The following is a 22,543-nucleotide window of genomic DNA, read 5'->3' as shown; positions in this document are numbered from 1 at the left end:
ACTCTGCTGTGCTCCAACTGGGATCATGTGTTCCTGTTTGTTGTGGTTTAACTTCGAAACAGAAATTAATTTGCCATTTCAGAAAATAACATGACTTTGTGGTCAGAATAACCTGTTAATTCATTTGGTTTTTCTGATTTTCCTAATTCCCATTTTAAAATCTGAATATTAATATCGTTTCTAGTTGTAACCTGTGGTTTATGTGTTTACTGTGTAGACAACAAACAGCCACGTTAGTTCCAAAACCTTCACATGCTGTACAAAAAAAATATTCTTCATAAGTATTTTGAGTCTTTACGGTAAACAGTGTCACAACCTAATGTCTCATTTCATCATATCTGTAATATCTGGATTTCCTTGTTGTCCATGAGCTCAATGGACAGGATAAAACAAGATGGTGACAGGCAGTGACCTGAGCCCTGTCATAATGATTTTCTGTGATATCCTCCACCCTTGTCAATTTAGCATAAATTATCAGCCATGAAAGGCCTGCTGGCTGATTAAAACCAATTGTCTGGGTAGGGAAGGACAAGGCAACCTCTTTATTATATGATAAACTAAGTTAATGGAAGAAGACAATCTCCCCTCTGGGAAATCTGACTCACTCTTAATTAATGTATTGTGTTTTTTCAGCTGGATCGAGGGACTTCTATTATCTAGCAAAGCACTTGAATGAAACTTTAGAGATAGTGTCATAGATGCGGATGGGAAAAAGTTATTTAGATATCATGTGTAAATAACTGAAGAGAGGGTTAGAAGGAAAAAGGATGGCATATTTGTGCAGCATGCCAATCAATGCCACTCAATGAACCCTTGTGTTTCAACAATTTCTCAAAAACACACATGCCGAACATTTGGCAATTACACTTACACTCAAAACACGTTATCGCCTTTAAGGAACATGTTTCATTATCTCATCCGCAGCTGAAAAGACTCCACATTGTGTGTCACATGTTAAGCTGCAGAAAATCAGTGCTGTTGTGCAGCCTCGTCTGCGCTCAGGGAACAATACAAGTTTGCCTTACTCTTGTGCTCCTCGGATGACATAACAGAAAAGCAAACATTTCTCTGTCCTGCGCCTCTTGTTGGCTTCCTCCACCCACACTTGAGAGGTGACAGGCGTACACCCGGACTTCCATTATTATCCAACACAGCAAGAATGCCTCCAGGAGGATAATTACTGAAACTTGAAGAGCCAGGGCTAATCCTAAGTACTTCACTTTGTATGACTGCCTCGCCCGCCTGTCTCTTAGACTGCCGCTCACACTGACAAAGTGCAATGTTGGGCTCAGTGAAAGTCAATAAGAAGACCTCATGGCCCACAGATGTAGCAGTCAAGTCAAATGGTGGCAAAATACACTGTTATCTCTGTTTATCATAAACAGCCTGTGTTTGAAACACTGTAATCTATCACCTCAGCCGAGAAAACATGGCCTGCGAAATACAGATCACGATGTCCAACAAGGCGATCCAACAAATGTCCAAATAAATTATTCAATTAATTTTATTTTCATATTAGATAAACAGACTTGAGATGAGAGAAGAGCAAACAATCCAGACAGATTCCAGTGGGCTCTGGCCGCAGAAGGAAGGCAGCCCTGACAGCTGCTGTATAACCACAAGCATAAAGTCCTGGTCAGAGAATTTCACTGCTGCTACAATAAGACATGCTATGACGGACAGGTGCTGAGACAGATCATTAGCACCCCGTCTTGACATATTTGCGTGACAAGACCCATCACATGACACCCCCAGAAATTCTGAGGAGCTTCGTTACTTAACATACAATTATCTTAATATAGGGAGACAAATTATGCCCGTCCAAATTACCATTTACATGGTTTCCATGTAAACCAACAACACAGTAATGTGAACAAAGAAGCCAGTGCCCAGGGTTGTTAAATATAACAAGCAACTTTAAATTAAAGCTTTTACAAAGCCCGAAGAGGCTGACAGAATTATGAGAATGCAATAAATATACAAACTGTGATCGGCTAGAATTTTATGAACTACTACTTGTTTTGATTTTTTATTTTTTTGTTAGTACCGACAGACAAAACCTGAAAGGCTCAAGAAAGTTTTTTTGGTGGCTCCCTCTATTCATCCCAGGAGGAACCAGAGGCTCCCATCCTGCCAGACAAAACCAGGAACAGCTGCCTGATCGATATCCGACAAAGGCTCAGAGGTTAGAGCAGTCAAAAGATTGTTAACTAGCCATTTTATTTGCCAGACATTTATATCATTGTTTATGGTTCAGCGCACCCCTTCTGTACAGGGCATGCTGCACACCTGTGCTTGGAACACGTTCAGGGCCTCCTCACCCACTTTTCATGACCCCGTGGGCAGAATGGAAAAATTAAACCCCATCTCCCGGTTACAGACAGGCAGACACTTTGTGTACTACTTCTCTGCTATGTTTACATCATTAATATTCATGTCAACACAGTTTACTCCATTGATAGTAGCACATTTGAAACGTAAACAGCACCCTGAAGATGTCTGGCGGTCTATATGGTTTTACATTAATGTGTGTATGCTTTAGAGTGAGTGTGATCTGCAGGTGTGAGTGAGCACTGATGGCAGCGGAGGATGGGATGGGCCTGTATGTGAGCATTCCTGCATATGCTTGTGTATTTATGTTTGTGTGAATATGAGTGTTGGTGTACCATGCATCCCAGCCGGTAACACATGGCTTTGCTGCCACCACTCTGGCTCGTGTTGTGAGTGTCCCTGCAGGCTGGCAGAGAGGGGAGACCCTATCTGTGGCTCACCCAGGCGGAGAGGGGCTTCCTGCACATCTTTTGTCACACCATTTGGGCCCTTGTGTCTGTGGCTGCTTCACTTCGGACCCACTTGGCAGCTCACCGTGCAGACGGACATCTGCTCTTTCCAACCTCATGGTGAATAGGGAAAACAACAACCAACAGACCCTGCTCTCTTACGCTCTGCTCTGCTTACTTTACAGTTACACAATTCCTGTTAAAACATTCACAACATTTATATGCTTCCAGTCTTATCTATTTATCTATCACACGATAACCTAAATTTACTCATCCATATTCTGTAATAAACTGTTGTTATTAGGCATTAATACTGTACCTTATATCTTTTTATTTTCAAAATAACTGTGCAGAAAAATAGAGTAATTATGACTATATGGTGCCTGAGCCACAGTAGACTACTAATTGCAGTGGAAAGCCACAAGTGATTACCCATTTCCAAAATCTTTGATAGGAAAGCCTCCAGATTATCGAGTTGCTTTGTAAATCTCCACATTATTGTATAGTTCTGCATCTCAGGCTTGACTCCTTTCTCCCCGTTCTCTGAGCGAGAGATTCTGGAGCACGCAATATTGAACACACTTTGTTCGTGCTCAGCGGCCCAGAATAACTCGGTCATTATGGTAGCGAAAGGGACAGGTTTTGAGTTTGATTTCATGATGGTAATATAGCCCATGTGTGTTGGAGAAGAAAGCCTTCAATGGGGACATCTGTTCAATGCGGCTTACAGTTACAGCCGTGCGATAAGAACAACCTGTGCACACCATATGAACTGGAACCGACCCTCTAGCTGTTGAACGCAACAGGCGACAAAAGTTGTGCCGCAAGAATAAATTAAATAATCAGATTTTGAAGTGCACATAGGTTAAATACATCATGTACATCCTTCGATTCAACAGCAAGAGGTTTCCCTTCCGGAGTTATCACACTGACCTCTGACATTAGCCTTGCTGCTATGATCACTTGGTAATTTGTCACCAGGGGCCATGATGTCCCCTGTAGCTGGAGCCCATATCTTGCACTCCGAATGCGTAAAACCACTATTACGCATAATATTATTTCCTCTAAGAGGAAGAAGTGGAAAAGCCTGTGTCGAAACAGATGTTTCATAGTTTTATCCATTAAATATAAACGTAATTTATTTACATAGAAAAATGTGTGTAATGTCTTTTTACACCTGTTTGGAGATTGTGTGCATGTAGCTCAAACATGGGTGGACGGAAAACTCACCAAGTTGTTCCCAATTGAATTGCCAGTGTAACATTTCTCTAGCCTGGACCAGAGTCACTCCAGCAGCTGGAGATGTTGCGTTTTATTCTGCTGAGAGCAAACGTCGAGGGTCAATCAATGCAACGCGGAGCGGAGGAGCAGGGTATGTAGGGTTTTTATCCTCGTCATTACTTTGTCACATTTTATTCGCCTTTAAATGCTGTTACATAATGTTCACAGCTTGTTATGATTTTCGAAAGTTTGCGTGATTGATTAGTTCGACCGTAATAAAATCATGTATGAGGAACAAACAGATCGATACAATTTTTTATCTACAGCGTCAGCGAGCCAGGTGTGTGTGTGTGTGTTTGTGTGTGTGTGAGATTATCTAAAAATCAGTCCTTGCTTTTAAATAAATGCAGAATGGGTTGTCGGGTTTTTTGCCTGTTCCCTAAAATAGTTACATCGACATGCGTTAAATTGCCAACAAGCGTTTGAAGAATAAAACAAACCTGTAGACTGTGTTGAATTTATTTTTTTAAAAACACGTCAGAAATTCTTTAGCTGACTTTAAATATTAAATGTAAATATTGGCATCTAAAAAGCATGTATTAGAAGAATAAAAATTGCAATAACTGTACAAAAAAGTACAAATTTAGTGCATTTGGATTTTTTTTTTTTGAACAGTCTGTTTTAGGTTTTTTTTTTTCACTCCCTCATTTGGAACAGCTGAAGGTAAGGCAGTGTAAATTAATCCAAAAAGCAGTTGTCCAATCCTAGAAACACAAGAATTAATCAGATAGTCCATCTATCACGCTGTGTAATAAAGAAAGCGACATGGGTTAGGCAGATGATGTGATGAATAATCCCTGGTCGTTTTAATTAACTTTTCCCTGTCCTGTAATGACCAAGCTGGTCAACAGACCCGGTCAATAAGCATGTTAATATCAAACAAATAAAACTGCGGATGATTAAAAACCTCCTGCGTTATTAAATTTGAAATTCAAATGAAATTTATGCTTCCATTGCACACTGCATGCTAATAGCGCCCAGGGAGAGACCCAGGGTTCAACACACGGTTTGCCTCACTACATAAGTTATTATGTAACAGGATCTTTCTCTATAGATTTAACAAAATGTTAGTGGGCAAAGAGATGAGCTTACTCAATGCAAGGAGCTTATCTTATTTTCAGTCCGACAGTGTGCAGTCGCTTCTTTAAATACATTTATCTCTGCTAACCTGCAGCACCGAAATTAATATAGTGCCCCTAAAAAACAAAGGACATTTTTTTTTCTTAATTTTTTAGCAGAAATTGTTTCTAAGTCAACGACATGGACTTTTTCATCATTCTATTTTTGACTAACATATATATAAAATGAATAATCCACCTCCGGAATGCACCATCTAGGAGTTTTAATCAAAACTATCCAGATAATTGAACACAATTACAGTAATGTGAAAGTTTGAGACGGCTTCCACGATCAGAACAATGCCGCCATTGTATTTTGTAATTGTTTGTGTATATTAACTCTTAAGAAGTTAAAACATGCAAAATTCCCTCAGGAGAAATTAAATTGCGCCAGAGCCAAATTAAGTTCCTCTGAGGAAAAACACGTGGACATGTTCTTTTAAAATGAAACACCTGAAGCAAACTGCACTAAAAGACGAATCGACCCATTTTAAACTTCAGGATTTCTCATGTTAATATTCGTGGAAAAATAGTTCAAGTAAAACTGAGATACCTATGCAAATATTTCACATGTTAATACATGGAACAGATACTTTAAATGGGCAAAAACTGTTCGGAAGGTTTGATAGACCATTGATTTCTCCATTTGTGGCTGTTTTGCGTTTTGGTGGCGGTTTAATCCCAGTTTACTAACTTTTTTAAATGTACCTCCGGCCCCATCACCAGGCGGAGGTCATTATCCCTCTTTCTCCAAATTTATGGAATGTGATGTTCTGTAAAAATTTCAATAACTGCCCCCCTAATTCCTCCTTCCTAATTCACTCTCATTTAACTTTACCTTCCTTCCGCTGTCTTTTATGATGGAGGGGGCGGTGGGGGGTGGAGGAAGGTGGAGAGCTGTCTGAGGCGCTCTATTGATGACCTCACCGTAGTATGTGGCCGTGCGGCGGGACGCAGCCCCTGATTGGTCGCCCGTGTCACAGCGGCACTTCAAAGCCGGAGAGGAGCCTACAATTGTGGAAGAATGGGCGGAACACATCATTGTATTGCACACCTCTAAAAAAAACTGTGCTCGGATTCATAAATATAAAAAGATCCTCTGAGGAGGGCAGTGTTTTTGTGTGATGGCAACTTCACTTCTAGGGGTGAGTCTAAAGGACTTTCTTTCTGGTTTAATTAGTTCTTGTCATTGTCCGGTGGAGGGGGATTAAAACTTACAGCGGCCGCAAATTAACAGCAAAGCCAGTACGGTAGTTATATTTTCAGCGAGCGCTTCGTGAGAGAAAGCCGACGCTCTGTACACAGGATTTAAGTTTGTACTGGTGCTGCAATCACGCATGTTTTCCTTGGTGTCCTGTTTGCCATGCATGTCTAAGCCGCCGTATATGACATTTCACTTGTCTACTTTCTGTTCTTTCAGGTAGGAAGTGATAACAATCTTCTGCAACGATTTCAGATTTCCCACAGCTTTGCTCACACTGGGAAACCTTCGCTGCATTAAAATGCGATGAACCTGTTAAACTTGTTAAACTGACCAGTCACTCACACATTTTCTTGTCCTTTCAGGAGGAGCCGAGGTTAGGATCGACTCCTTTAGCCATGTTAGCTGCAACATGTAACAAAATAGGGAGTCCGAGCCCTTCACCGTCGACCATTTCGGATAATTCCTCATCATTTGGAAAAGGCTTCCACCCGTGGAAAAGAGCCGCAGCGAGTAGCTGCAGCCTGGGATCCGGCCTTTCCGGGTTCGGGGTCTCCCGCAATGGATCCGGCATCTCGGACTCTTTCGGCACCAACAGCTCGTCTGGATCCAGTGCTTTTTCCCTCACATCTGGTACCTCATCTAATTCACACTTTGGAAACGATTATTCGGTTTTCCAAGCCTCAGTATCGAGCAGCTCTCAAGAGTCCAGCCACCAGCCGGTTTTCATCTCGAAGGTGCACACCTCAGTGGACAGTTTGCAGGGCATCTATCCAAGGATGAGCGTAGCGCATCCATACGAGTCTTGGTTCAAATCGTCTCACCCCGGGATCCCCACAGGGGAGGTCGGAACCACCGGTGCCTCTGCCTGGTGGGATGTGGGAGCGGGATGGATTGATGTTCAAAATCCTAACGGAGCAGCACTACAAACGTCCTTACATTCCGGTGGACTCCAGACCTCCTTGCACTCTCCTCTGGGCGGATATAATTCTGATTACTCGAGTTTAAGTCACTCTGCTTTCAGTACAAGTCCCTCTCCACACCTGTTGACAACCGGCCAACACCTGATGGACGGTTTCAAGCCGGTGCTATCCTCTTATCCGGACACAAGCCCCTCTCCATTGACTGGGGCCGGAGGGACTATGCTCTCGGGGGGTCCACCTGCCTCTTTAGCAGGGTCTCCAAGGTCATCTGCCCGTCGTTACTCGGGCAGAGCCACCTGCGACTGTCCAAACTGTCAGGAGGCGGAGAGACTGGGACCGGCGGGCGCCAGCCTCCGGAGAAAAGGTCTTCACAGTTGTCACATCCCAGGCTGTGGGAAGGTTTACGGGAAAACGTCGCACCTTAAAGCGCATTTGAGGTGGCACACTGGCGAGAGGCCGTTTGTGTGCAACTGGCTCTTTTGCGGCAAGAGGTTCACGCGTTCCGACGAGCTCCAGCGACATTTACGCACTCACACCGGGGAGAAAAGGTTCGCCTGTCCGGTGTGCAACAAGCGATTTATGCGCAGCGATCACCTGAGCAAACATGTAAAAACTCACAGCGCCGGGGGATCCGCCGGCTCTGGCTCCGGGGGAAGCGGAGGGAAGAGGGGGAGTGATACTGACAGCGAGCACAGCGCGCCGGGAAGCCCCCCGTGCCATTCCCCCGACCTGTTGCACCCACCCGAGTCAACCCAGGGAGTAGGCATGAACGGCCTTTAAATCTCCCCCAGTTAAGTCAAAACTGTAAAACAACAACGTGCTGTGGTGGAAATGTGGACATACTTCAGTGTGCGCGCAATGCTTCAGCCTGACGGTTGTCACTGAACGACAAAAGGCCAATACGTTTTTTTGACTTTTCCAAGTGTTTAAGAACTACTAATTACATAACTTCATAGCTGCACCATCACAAACGTCTCATTAATGCATCTGCGGTGTGAACGTGTAATCAAGTTCTTGTGGGCACACTGGGACAGGGCACAGAAACCTTTTGCAGTCTGTACCGATTAACGCTGATGTTTTACAGTCTGCATAAAACACGAAACATGACCAGTTAGGGCCTGCTGAGTTGCTGTCATGCAAATTGTTCAAAACCAAACTCTGGCACTTTATTATGGAGCAGGAGGAATTGTTTTTGTCCCTGTGGATGGGCTGCTCGGTAGGAACAGATACCTGTAGAGTATGGTATAGGACACGGGACGGTTTTCATTTTATCTGTCTGATCCACTCAGCTGTTTGATAACGGAGGAACAGTTGTAGGTTTATATCAAGTATCGCTTATTCACAGCCACAGCATAAATGTGCGCCAAGTTTGTAAGTAGGCCAGTCGAGGTCTGCTACACTTCACTTCGCTGCAAAATGTGTTGTATATACTAAGAAATGTAGGTTAGAGTAATTACAGACCAATGTAAAGGTGAGTAATGTATTTGTCCAGGAGACGATTTTGTATAGGTATTTCTAGTTGTACATGGACTCTAGTAAATATTTGAAAAATATACAGAAATGTACTTGGATTTTTCTTTGACATGATATGAAATGTATTGTGGGGAGTTATATTTAACCACGAGTTCTCTTGTATTTAGGGGTCTATCATTAGGCGCACTTTGAATTTATTTGTAACGTTTTGAAATCATTTACTGTTTGCCCACTCATTTAATTTAAGTAAGCATGTTGTAAAGTGATTTTAATTTTACAATGATTTCGTTTTCCTCCGAGAATGGCTTTTTATGTGAGCCACTCAATAAAGTCAGTATGAATTCAGAAGCAGTTGATCGACTCAGTTTGTTTGATTGTTGAGTCGATAAAAAAAATCTATCTCTCCACCGGCAGACCTGAATGTTTGAGATTATAATTTCTTTACAAATTGTTTTGTATTTTGTGAAATTTATATTATTAATGTCACATAATGTAGATGCTGTGTTTCATGATTCCCGTGTACAGCTGGTGTTTTTTACAGGTTCCTCAGGTCTGGGGCCTGCAGTAACACAAGGGCCCATCACCCAGAAATTTATTTTCATTTCTTAAGTAAAATTAAGCAATTAAATTGAAAAAAAAAATACAAAGTCAGCTAAAGGAATTTAAATACAAGTAAAACTCTGGTATTGACACTTTACATCTGTTGTTCTGCTGAGCGTGAAAATGAAACTTCAAACTTCTGAGGCCCGAAGTCAACACAGACCCAACTCTGCTATTAATCTTTAGTTACCATGTGGTGAATAATATATATCGTAATTTTAACTTTCATTTGTATTTAAAAAATTCTAAAAGACTTTCTTGTTTTTAATCAAACTTCCTTCCAGTCCGCGGACTGTCTTGTCCCCCCCACACGCACTTTGTTCAGTTTGAATTGTGCTGTTTAATGCGCAGTGTCAACATTCACATGCTTATGTTACTGGAGGTCTGTAAACACTTACAGTGTGTAACAACAGCAATTTCAGTGAATATTCTTGTTCCCATTTGGGACTGTTTTAACTGGACTTCAACACTAAATCACTTTCCTATTAATAAAATAGAAATAATCAAAACAAGCTTTCAGGAGATACAACAAATACTTTTACATTAATTTAAGGACAATTGATTTTAAAAAAAAACTGTGAATCCTTGGTAATATTTGGATTAAATTAGCATTAGCAAGTCACATATGTTTCACAACTTTTCCACTGACCTTTGGATTTTGTGTTTTCTGTTATTTACTGCTAACAAGACAGATGACCACACTTTAACGTATTTAGGCCAACTTAGTTTTTCACTTGTTTCGAGTTTTGTACGCACTCAATTACGCAGTCACTTCGCACCAGCGTGACACGCTCATTTTAACTGTGTTAAAGAGATGAGGCAGACAGTCATTCATAGATAAGTCCTTCTCTTCTGTATATTTTTTAGGTAAAGATGGTTTAGCTTTTTCCGTTTGAAGAGTAAACTGAAACCAGTATGTTCCAAACTTCTGTTGAGGATTCGGACTTTTTATCGCAAAGCTTTGTAGCGCCATCTAGCGCCTTCCCTTCAACAAGTGCAGCGGCCTACAACTATTGTTCCATTTTATTTCCTAAGAAAGTTGCTTGTATGCTTTAGGGCTCTGATCATTGAGAAATCTTATTCTGAACTATTTTAGCAGGACTTCTTGTGAAGTGATCAAAATCACCAGTTCACCAATCAGGGCTTCTTAAATCACACATGAATTTTGCCACACGTTTCACTCAAGTGTATCAGTCACATTCTGGAGATGGAAGTTCATTCAAACTACGGTACTAAATGTTCTCAGCCGTGTCTCTGAATATGTCTTTAAACATGTTTGAAATAATAAGAAAATTAGAAAGTAACTGCGTCACTCAACATGCCGTTTACCAGTACAAAGGAGATCTTATTTAGAACCTGTACAGTTCATCTCATTAGGACAAATTCAAGTTTTTTCCTCTCTTCCTTTTGGTATTGATCTTTTAACACACACACTAAAGTTTAAACATGCAGACACATGAATTGTTTTCTTTGCAATGGTGCAGTCAACCTAAAGTTAAGAGTAAGACCAACACTTCATGTGGGAAATTATTTTTTAGCTGGGTCACTGGATGATTCTGGCATTTAGGAGTGTTACAGTTAAAACCTGTGGAGCAGTAATAATTGGACAGCATCTTGTAGAAAAAAAGTTTTATAAGTACTTAAGACAGGCATGAAGCTGGACTCGAGATGTTAAATATATATTATTGATTTATATAATATTATAAAAAACAATGAGTACATGTGTGAAGATATTACTTACTTGTATATTTTACTGAACTGGCCTCAAATATTTGTAAGAAAACGGTTTATGTCGGAAACCAAACAAAAAAAAAGTAGGAAATCATGAAAGGTGAAAAAGTAACAATAAATCCAAATAGAATCATTTTGGCCTAATGTCTCGTGGCTACACAGCTACGTTGTCATGTTATTATCACCATCCTACACTTCGCAGCATCACCTGGACCTCAGAGGAGTGTCCTACCTCTGCCCTGATTTAAGCTGGCCGCAGCAGGAAGGTCACGCACACGCCAGGACGGGGAGCACGAGCTGCCAACTGTGGAAGAAAGCCACGATAACAGCTATGGTCAGAGCACACATTGGTTGGCAGCTAAAGCCAGTATCGATCCAGTCACCTAAAGAAAGAAAGAAAGAAATACTACGCTGGATTACAGAATTCGTATTGGTGATGTTAAATTTGTATTCAGCCAAATAAAGTTTAAGCCAAATCCCAGTCTTGATTGATTGAGGCTTCATAAAAACGTCAGCTGCTAGTGATATGAAGCGGCATTCAGGTTTTCTCGCTCAGTAAATCACAGTGTTGTGGTAACACCTCTCACCGATGCATCTGCGGCCAATTTTGTGGTTAAAATCAAAAATCACCAACTGCACTGTCATTGTCACTAACACAACCAATCTCCTGGGAAAGGCAATTTGACAAGGTTTAGGGGTTAGTCGAAATAATTAACAGTAATTGCTAAACACTGACAGGAGAGCACTTATACAATACTTTCATCAATTTAGATTCATTTTATGTCACAGGTGGTGTTTCGTCTGTCTGTTGATTTAAATACCCACACATTCGGCCTCATTGTGGGAAACTCTGCAGATCTGCCAGACTTGCCAGACACATCCATTTCTATGAAAAATAAGTTTGTTTACCACCAATAGTTTCAAGCACAACTTGAGAATAAAAACAAGATCACGTCTATTTCAACCACAGTTTCACAAAGGTTTCAGCGATGGCAGCAATTTAAGCCACAGAGGAAGCCTGATCCCGGTGAAGATGGTAGGAGCCCAGAATTTCAATGTTTTTCCAACCAAATGTCTAAAGTTTAACAAGCACATTTACCAGAAGCTTATATCATGGAGACACTAAAAATGCTAAGCTAGTAAACAGCAAGATTAAGAAGAAACACTAAGAAAAATTAAATATTACAGCAGTTAGACACACAGCAATTTAAATTTTTTGGCAAGCAAAAGCTCAGTTACTTAACTGACTTAAATTCGTTTTGATACTCGTTTATTAAGTTTGTGCAAAATATAGCAGTATAATATTAGCAGTTAATATTAGCCTTTTAAAAATATCCAAAGAGTGATTGCCACAAAAACTTTTATTAATTTGCGTAAGCAGGCAGTTTCTTAACTGTTGGATTGTTGAAAACCTAAAATAGATAAAGATAACAGCAACATACTCTTTGGGTCCAGAATAATTAACACTGAACGGTAGAGAAATGGCTCCATCAAGTGGCACAAACATGTAACACTATCACCTGTTTGGACAATTAATATCAAATGAAATTCTACTCAAAGATAAAAGATAAATCATAGTACTTGATGACAGTATGTTTTAATATGAAATGGGTTTGCAGAAGCCTAAAATCACAGACAGGCTTTGTTTAAATTCTTTTTTCTTTTTTCAATTTAAATTGTGCTGGTGCTGCTGTGTCAAATTAATGTGTTTATGACAAAATGGTTGGGAACACTCCTTTTTTAAAATATTTATTATTTTCCTAGCTATGGTGTTTATTGTTTGTTTAGACAAATTTTTAGCTTTAATTCGTAACTTTGCAACAACAATCTGTCCTGGGTTTGTTTGTGTTGGGCAATTACAATTTGACAATTACATTTACAATTGGTCGTTTAGCAGATGCTTTAATCCAAGTAAGAAGCAGACATTAGGGACAACTTTTTGAGGTTCAGTGTCTTGCCCAAGGACACCCTTGTGTGTTTATTGTTGTTTTGCTTGAGCTGTATGTGTCCAACATTTTTAATGGTTTCCAGAAGATGATTGTTTTGGATATTTACTGATTAAAGTAAGTTATTGTGATTTACCAGTAATGGGTACCTGTAAAGGAAAAGGTTTCTCCTAATGGAAGAAGAGCTAGACTGAAGGTACTTAAGCAATAGCTCATGATCAGCCCAGTAGTATGCAAGAGTTTTTTCTCATCTAGTTACATGTGTATCATGGTGGCACACCTAAAAAAAAATTTTTTGAATAGTTTTATGAGTCTGCCTCCAAACATATTACTACTCACTTATGTGAGGCTACAACACAGTGTTTCTGAATTTTTCAACAGTTTTCAGTTTAGTATCAGCAAGATGGAAGCAGCCGCCCTGTTATGCTGAAAAAAGGGCCAATGGCTCTTTGAAGCAAAGATGGGTTCAAGTAAATGGGAAATTATACTTAATGATGGGACTGAATTTATTTGTGCAGCAACCATAAAATATTTTATTGCATGCATTACTATGTTTAAAGCTGAAAGATCTTTCTTTTTCAGAAGCAAAATTATTCACAGTGTAATATGTTGTAATGTTTCACTAAACACTGCATGTTATGATGGATACGTCACAGTGATAAAAGGTGTTTTAACATTTTGAAGCACAGGCTTCACTGAGTCAATACTTAAAGTGACTCAACAAATCTCAGACAAGAGTAAACGTGTGAAAATAAGCAATTTCAGGCTATTTGTTTTTAGGATTGGACCTTTGATGGGATTTGTTGACAATAATAAACTAGAGAATATAACCAGTCAGATCTCTAAACAGCCACAAGGGAGCAGAATTTGCTCAAATATTTGCCTTCTGTTTGAGAAACTTGACCCAGAACGATTGTGCAAAGTTTGTGCAGGTAGTGCAACTGAAAGAATGTGGCAGGTTTAGTTTCATATTTAGGAAGTTAAACCAACATCATGAAGGCACAGCTTGGGAAAATGGCCAAGTCGGTCTATGGCAACTATAAAACAAAAGTGAATGTTAACTTCCTACATGCTCAATTATCTATTTTGCAAAACTAAGTTCACTTGTGCTGTGTAGTGTTTTGATGAGTCATGCTAAAGTCAAGGCTACTACACTCTGACCATATTTGCTGAGCATTTATAATCTACTCAAGGGCGCTTAGTTGCATTTCTTGAGCACTAACTGAATCTTGAGGCTGGAGCATGCTTCCAAAAGCTACAACAGGTCAACTTTAGCAAGGATAATCTTCAGCAAAGATAACAGTAATATTTAAACTGTGACACTTTGGCATAGTAAAACTTTACACAGCTGAAACAGTAGTTTCCTTTCATATTATTATTATTATAAATAATAAATGTGGGTAAATTTGTGAAACTGTCAGGAATAAGTGTGTTCCTAGCTGCTCAGTGGGGTGACATAACGTGAGCTTAATTGGATTAAGCTGTTGGCTCTCAGTTCATGTTGACATTGATGATCAAGTCAAATCAGTAAATACACAATAAAATCAATAAAGCCAGCAACTGATTAATTCAGTTTTAAATGGACGACTAAGTAACAAGAACCTGGAAATAGTATTTTGGCACTCGGCTTATTTTGGCATTTTTGGCTCCTTGATGTAACACAACACTGATTTGTTGGACTGTCTGCGGAAGCTGTGGGCCTGATACTACTACGACTGCTAATTATTTACCTTCGGGCTAAATAGTAACCCTGTGCGTTAACCTTGTTTGCGTGTCTCCGTCGTTTCAGTCGCCTTTCGCGGTGTGACAGCATGTGTTTGTGACCTCTGGGCACGTGCTTATCAAACTCTTCCTCCAGTCGAAACCACAGGCGGCTATCACTCAGTTTCAGGTGTTCGTGCGTAAACAAAGTGTTGCATTGTGGGTATTGTAGTTACTAGCAACCAGAGGCCACTCCCCCACGCAGGAGACCCTGCGTTGTTTTAAACTCCCAGTCCCGAAATGCTCCGTGACTGAGAGCAAACAGAGTGACGGGGTGAGCTTCTAGATACGCGTCAGAGAAATGCGTAAATGATAGTGGCTTGTCAACGTGCCGACACAAAACTGCAAACGTCCCATGCCGACGGTGAGATCAAACTTTGCTTTCTTTGTCTAGTGTTTGATTTGTTTCTCATTCCTGGGTTTTATGACAGGAAGTAGCATATATGCTTTATTAACGTGTAACACGGAGTGTCCACACACCTGTTCAGACGCGGACACTGACGTTTGCCAGCGTGTCTAGAGGCGGGTGTAAATGTGGAAGCGGGTTCTGTGTGCATCTGTGTTGCTTGGATTTCTTTTGGCTTATCAATGAATGCAAGTCCTGTTTGACATTGTCAAACGATGATAACTTATTATTAAAGCAATGTTGAGAGGGAATACAGCAGAAAGTGTGCTCGCCATGCAGTGTGTCATGGGAATATACGTTTTTATTCTGAGTAGCACAGTGACAGTGGCACAACACTTTGATCATAGCAAGAAGCGGTGAAAAACTGGCCTCTGTGTCATAGGCTTGACAAGACCAACCTGTTTTTGTGCACTGGTGTAAGAAACCAGATTATTAATGACTGACTCACTGTGACAAGTCATGAATGGGTAGTGTGCAAACAAGTGACAGACCGAAGAGTTCAGGCTTTAGTCCACGTTTGGAACAGTTTCCTGTAACAAACAGAAGCAAAACGCCTGGGGCTGGCTGTGCTTGGGAAAACATAGCTGAGACAGAACAATAACTTTACTGGTTGGGCAGGGATTTGTTATTGACATTTGTTACAGCATTTTAAAATACATCTGGGCTTCTAGACAAGATTAAGGCTCCAATCTGCCTATTATTTTCTTGGTGAATCATTTGGAAGCGAACCTTGTTTGTCACAATAACCGAGTGACATTCTCAGATTGCTTGTTTTGTCTGGCCACCAGTTCAAAACCAAAAACAGATTACAGTCACAGAGGACAAAGTTTTCTCTTAGAAAGGCCACAGCAGAAGCAGCCAATTAATATTTGAGAGCCAGATTCATTTTCTGTTTAATAGTAAATAGATAATTATTTCTAACCAAAACATTTTTACATATATAATATATTTTTCAGCTTGTTGTGAACTAATTTGTTTGGGATTATACATCGAACAAAAACCCAAAAGTTGAACCTGAGAAATGTGTTTGTTTACTAAAAAATATTTGCTCATTTTGAATTTGATGTGAGCAACACATCTCAAAAAGTTAAGACGGGGTAACAAAATATGAAAAGGTTGTACAGTGCTAACACCTGGTGGAACATATCTCACGAATAGTGAGGTTAATTAGCAACAGGTCAGTATAATGATGGGGCTTAGGAAGAGCATCCTAGACAGTTTGAGAGATTCACTTTGAGAAAACTGTTTGATGAATTTGATTCGTGAACTTGTTTGTGAAATTACTATTCGTAAACGCGTATTGTAAGCATAATCTGGCAAGCATAGTCCGGTATCGGCTAAATTGAGATCATGGAATACAATAAACGTTCAACGTTTGTCATGTTCAATGTTGGACCACTACAGTAGTAAAATCCCTGAATGGGTTCAGAAAACCATTGTCAATGAATATGTTTTTCACTACATCCTCAAATGCAAGTCATAAATCTACTATGCAACGAAAAAACTTCTCTAAACCTAAGCCCAGAAATGCCGACACCTTCTCTGACTCAAAATCGACTGAAGTAAAGTGGATCCTATTGCCTGATCAGCCAAAATGTAATTTTTTGGAAATCATAGACTCCAAGCTAAAGAGCAAAATATCTGTCTGACTTGTTATTAGCACGTTTTAAGAGCAAGCATCCGTGGTGTGGTGTTGCATGTGTGCACACAGCATTGATAATCTGAACTTCTGTGAAGGCTCCATTAATACTAAAGATAAAGGAGCAACTTATGCTGCCATTCAGATTATGTCTTTTTCAGGGAAGATCTTGCTATTTGTAGGAGCACAGTGCCAAACCACATTCAGCTCTTATATCTCTTTAATCTTGTTGTCAAAAACAATAACATTTCTGAGTTCCAAGATTTCATATATTGATATGTTGTACTATTAACAAGCAAAGGTAGGTTTGCGAATAATTTCATTTGCTTTAGATTTACATTTTAATCATCAGTGTCCCAACTTCTCTGAAAATGGGGTTCTACTGTACATTGCAGGGACCCTGGTTACGTCAGTTAAGAAATCTTTTAAAGGCTATGCAAAACAACGGAGAAATAACATTTAAAAATTTTTTTTATGTTTACAGATGAAAACATGGCAGTTGAAGAAGCAAGATCCTTCTGTCGTGTCGGGGGTCTCATGCTGAGCAGATCTGAGGGGAATCTCATTGATCTGGGTGAAAGTGACTTAACAAGCAACACCCTGAATGGTAAAACTCCTGCTTTAAGCATAAGTATCTTTTTCCTTAAAATGATTCGCTGTGGCGACCCTGAACTCACAGGATAAGCCGAAAGGACAAAAAAGAAAAAAGAAAAAAGAAAAAAAGAAAGTACAATCAACAGAATTCCTAACCCAATTCTGATCTGTTGACAGGTGGTTATGTGACACGAATCACACTGAACTCTGAACGTGTATCTCATACGAAAAATCCCTTTTGGAACAAGCTATCAGGATCAAACCCTTTCTTAAATGATATTGTACACAGCAGCACAGATGGGAATACTTCCAACACATCAAATTTAAAGCAAGTCAATGGCAAACATTTGTACACAAACAATGATGATGCCATTAGCACCTCGTCAGATGAAGGAAACGTGGGGAACTTTTTGGAGAACAAACACCGAGTCGCCAACAGATCTGGGAGATGGAAGAGTGCTTCAGATATTCTGGACAATCTGGAGAGAAAGATGCTCAAACAGGAGAACAGTTTCAAACCACCTGGACCGGTGCTGAACCCAGATTTTGAATGGCTAAAGAATGACAGAGAGGCCTATAAGATGGCCTGGCTGAGCCACAGGCAGCTAACCCGCTCATGCCTGGACATAAATCTGATGAGCCAGAGTCCAGGCTGGGCTCAGACCCAGGCCACTGACTTCCAGGTTATCTCCAGGATAGGCCACAGTGGAGGCTCGGTACAGTTACCAGACTTAGAGGTTAGCATCCATGTCCCAGAAAATCATGTTCCTCCTGGAGAAATCCAGGAGGTTACACTGAAAGCAATGCTGGACCCTCCCCCTGGTCTGAATAACAACTACATGACCACGATGAGTCCACTTCTGGAGGTGATCCTTAGCAACATCAACACAAAGGAGTGTATTACACTGGATATGAAGCTGTCTGGGGAGGTGAAGAGTAACCCTTTAAGTCAGGTGATGACTACAGTTGTTGGGTTGGTGTCCAACAAAAAAGATGGCCCTTATCTCAAAGTCAAAGACTGTTACATTTACAAGAACACCATGCAGATAAAGCTCAAGGACCTAAAGACTCATTTTTATGTGATTGCAGTTGCAGAAGCTTCTGCAATCCAGTCTCCTGCTACATCAGTGTGGGATTACCTTGACCGCCAAATCACTGTAGCGCTCTATGGTCCCAGGTACATTCATCCATCTTTTAAGGTTGTAACAGTAGTCTGCTGTCATGAAGATGTTCCACCAAAGCTCCCATTTTCAGATGTCAGCAGAGGCAACAAAAATCTGCGTCCACTTTTGCTGCAGCTTTGGGGAAAACATCGGTTCAAACCAGACAAAGTTAATGACCTGCAGATCAAATTTGACATTGCAAACTCAACATTCGAACTCAAACCTGAGGACAAACTGAAAGAAGTCAGACAAAGTCAACTCAAAATAGGAACAGTTTTGTATCTACCAGTTGCATTATCTTGCTCTGGTAATTCTGAAATGAAACCTTTTAAATTTGATCTACAAGTGGAGGAATCAAATGCTGCAGTTGTCAGACATTTCCAGGTGCCCTCCCCTCCTGTAGCTCCCATAAGATTAGAAAAACGAGTATTAAGGACGATGGAAAAGCAGAGTGAAATGACAAGAGCCCCACCTATTCCAGAAGAAAGTGTTACCGATTTCTCTAAATTTGAAGACAGACCTGTGAACCTGCAGTGGTATGGTGTAGTCTTGAAGTCAGTTTTCCGTCAGCCTCATGTAGACTACCTTCTGGAGTACTTTAAGGGGGACACTGTGGCCCTCCTTTCTAGAGAGACTGTTCGGTCAGTGGGAAACTCAAAAGTAAAGGAGTGGTATATAGCATTCCTCAGAGGCAGGATTGGTTTGGTTCACTGTAAAAATGTCAAACTCATTGCCAGAGACCAGGTGATTGACTTCAGCGGCGTTCAAATCACCACAGAGGTCCTTTTGGACAACATGACTCTGCCCTTCAAGAAGCTTACTTACATGTACTCCGCCATCCAGACCATGGTCACCGAGCATATTACTAGCTGGAGAGATTTTGCTGATGCTTTGGGGTACAAGAACCTGTCACTGGCCACCATCACACGAAGGCAGGCAGAGACCGAGGCTGATAAGGTGGCCTGTGTTTTGCAAAAGCTTAAGGAAGACTGTCACAATGACAAGGACGGGAAAAAGTTTCTGCATAAGCTTACGGTGGTAAGTACAGACAAATGCTACATTTCTTAAAAATGCACCTTGTTGACAAGTTTCACATAGTTTAGAACCTGTTTGAACTGCTTTCTCCATAGTTTTGGGACATGTTTATTTCTGTTTTTGACCTAGGGTCTGCTGACAATGGACTTAGTGAATCTTGTTGCTAAGCTGATTCAGAACACAATCATCCTGTCTACTGCTGTGGAGATCGGGGTTCGATGGCGAGAGCTCACAGAGAAGATGGCAAAACTCTCCAGTGCTGAGATAGCCGGCTATGAGGAACCACACCGAGGGAAGAATGGAGAAGTGGGTGCCCAGGTTAGTGTAACGGCACAGCAGTTAATGATTTACATGTTGCATTACATAACCTAACAGTTACAACTGGGAATGTGATACGCTTAATCTGACAGATCAATTCTACAATTCCTACTCTGTTTCAGACGATGTGGAAGCCTGCCTACGACTTCCTGTACTCCTGGAGTCTCAGATATGGAGACAGCTACAGGGACATGATCCAGGATCTGCACCTGGTCCTGGACAAAATGAAAAATCCTCCGACCAGGGAATGGAGGCAGCTGACTGGTGCCCTTATCACAGCAAACTGTCTCGACATCTTTAGAGCCTCTGCTCACTCAAAAAGCTAAACTCTCTGCAGACACCCTCTAATGATGACGACAACCACAACATATGTGGGAAGACAGTAGTAATGAGGCTTGATAGGCGTTACTGTAACACTTACATTAAAAGTTAATTGAGTAGTGACATCAAATCAACATCCAGGACTGGCTGTAGAGCTGAAAGGAAAATTGTCCAACATGGGTAACGTTACTCATATACTTTAGCTTTGTTTGCTTTGGTTTCCCCCTCATTATGTTACAAAGCATTAGAAGCAACTTTATTAAAGTTTAATCAGATATTTGTACTGTATGCTTAGGACTCATTAAGTGAGTGTTGTCACAATTGTTGAGCTGTGAAGAAAAGTCACTTCATCTCACAAAATGAAGTCAGTGATGTGTAGTTTATCAAGTTTTTATGTGTGTGTATGTGTCAAATGTGCTTAAGCCTTTAAGTCATTTTGGTAGATCATTTTCAGTTCTCTTGAATACTTTTATGCATTTTCTTTATTGCAATCATGCCATGCAGTTATTACAATCCATATTTCTGCCAGTCTCCATTACCCGAAACACAACACACGTTTGTTTGTTTTTAACTACTCTAAGGTTACTTCTGCAGTGGCTTATGAGCCTTTCCAGTTTTCTTTTCATTTAATTATTAGTTTACTAATACTGTATTACTAATACTAATACTTTATTACTAATACTTTATTCATTTACTAATACTTTACTAATACTTTACTTTACACTGTTGCTGACTTATAATCTTAACAATTTCAATACATTAATATATATTTACTGTAGATTTATGTGCTAAAAATTGAGTGAAGGTTTTCATGATGCCAGTAAAGAGACTGTATTGTTCTTTTATGTTTAGTGTATTGGCTACTTTTATACTGTTATTTAAAGTTTTAGAAATGTACAAAGCAGATATATTTTAAGTATTGCATTGTAACCACTGAGTGAATATTCAATGTTGTTTTAATTCATGTTTTTATTGCCAAATGAAACCTGAGTGTTTAAAGTGGTGACATATATAGTGCACAGTGCCTTTAGTCACTCACAGATACGAGACTACCAAAGGTGCCTTTGACACTGAAGTTCACTGAATTCAGTCTTTTAATTAAATTTGTGTGCAATCCTACAATAAAGATATAACTATTATTGTTATTAAATTCATGTTTATTACTTATGTGAAGTTTGTCATTTTTCCACTTTAGTGGTAAATCACAGAAACAGAAAGGTTTTTTTGGGCCCTTTTAATTTTTTCTCTGTTTGCTTTTACCTGTTTGTTTAAGCAAGTTTCAACTCAAAGCATTGTGACCTGGGTCTCTGTCGAACAGACAGCAAAAAACACTGAACAAGCTTTAACTTGGCATAAAGTCACCTCAGGAAAAGTAAATCAATGAAGGCAACAAAGTGAGCAGATTCAATCTGGGAGCTAAGATTGGTTGTTAGACAGACGCACGATGCATCTGTGTGGCCCAGACCCAAACAGAGCTGGATGGAACAAAATATTGAATTTAGCCAAGCAAAAAAGGATTTGTACATCATTAATTCCCAAGTCTATAAGACAGAGTAGTTCCACCCTTCTTTTTATCTAAGACCTTCTAATTCCTCCTTGTGTTATGGCCAATTATTTAAAAATATTGGATTTCTGGTGCTGCTCAAGAGCATTCATATACATTTGTTCAGAATGAAACTTGATTAATCTGACTGTTAAAACACATGACTATATACCAAGGTTTAAAGCACGTAATGACAGACTTTTGCAGCTCTGCCCTCACTGCATTGCCCAATGGGGGGAACACAAGGGACAAAGGTTCAATTTTTAAGTGATAATTAAAATTGGTGAGGGTCAGTTCAGAGGAAGGATTCTCTGTCAGATTAACTTATTCATCCTCTGTCTCAAACGTGGCTCGTCATAGATAAGCACTTATTAACTTATGAACCAAACATTACTGATTAAATATCAATACTGAAGCAAGGCCCATGACTGTGAACATCCGGGACACTGTATAAGACATTAAAATGGGTGATTACTTGAAAAAGAATGTGTGTGTGTATTTCAATGCATATGTTTGATCCAATTACCACTGAATACTTAATAATAAGTGTTGGAAATGACTGGATTTGTATATGTATGGTTTAACATTGTATGTGCCTGCTTTTTATTAATATATTGTTTAGTATGTGAATTTAGCTGTCGTATGAGGATACAAGCTGAAGTACTGAAACAAACAGACAGTCGATTCAGGTCCCCATTTTTCAAATGCAA

The 22,543-nt window shown here is 40.1% G+C and overlaps 2 protein-coding genes across 4 annotated transcripts; both read left to right on the top strand.

Moving 5' to 3' along the window:
* Positions 1-3,930: 3,930 nt before the first annotated feature.
* sp8b (sp8 transcription factor b) lies at positions 3,931-11,064 on the top strand. Of its 3 annotated transcripts, none has more exons than XM_067511214.1 (2): positions 3,931-4,152; positions 6,746-11,064. In XM_067511214.1, the coding sequence occupies exon 2, from the start codon at positions 6,779-6,781 to the stop codon at positions 8,081-8,083; it is 1,305 nt and encodes a 434-aa protein (XP_067367315.1). In that variant the 5' UTR covers positions 3,931-4,152; positions 6,746-6,778; the 3' UTR covers positions 8,084-11,064. The 3 variants fall into 3 exon arrangements, with proteins under 3 accessions (XP_067367315.1, XP_067367313.1, XP_067367314.1); XM_067511212.1 differs by lacking the exon at positions 3,931-4,152 and adding an exon at positions 6,045-6,324; XM_067511213.1 differs by lacking the exon at positions 3,931-4,152 and adding an exon at positions 6,334-6,599.
* Positions 11,065-15,034: 3,970 nt separating this feature from the next.
* macc1 (MET transcriptional regulator MACC1) lies at positions 15,035-21,457 on the top strand. Its single transcript, XM_067511210.1, has 5 exons — positions 15,035-15,178; positions 17,344-17,466; positions 17,631-19,654; positions 19,781-19,969; positions 20,092-21,457. The coding sequence occupies exons 1-5, from the start codon at positions 15,124-15,126 to the stop codon at positions 20,293-20,295; spliced, it is 2,595 nt and encodes an 864-aa protein (XP_067367311.1). The 5' UTR covers positions 15,035-15,123; the 3' UTR covers positions 20,296-21,457.
* Positions 21,458-22,543: the final 1,086 nt, after the last annotated feature.

This window comes from Channa argus, chromosome 7 (assembly GCF_033026475.1).
Source record: "Channa argus isolate prfri chromosome 7, Channa argus male v1.0, whole genome shotgun sequence".
NCBI lineage: Eukaryota > Metazoa > Chordata > Actinopteri > Anabantiformes > Channidae > Channa > Channa argus.
This window is presented reverse-complemented; position numbering and strand designations above follow the sequence as displayed.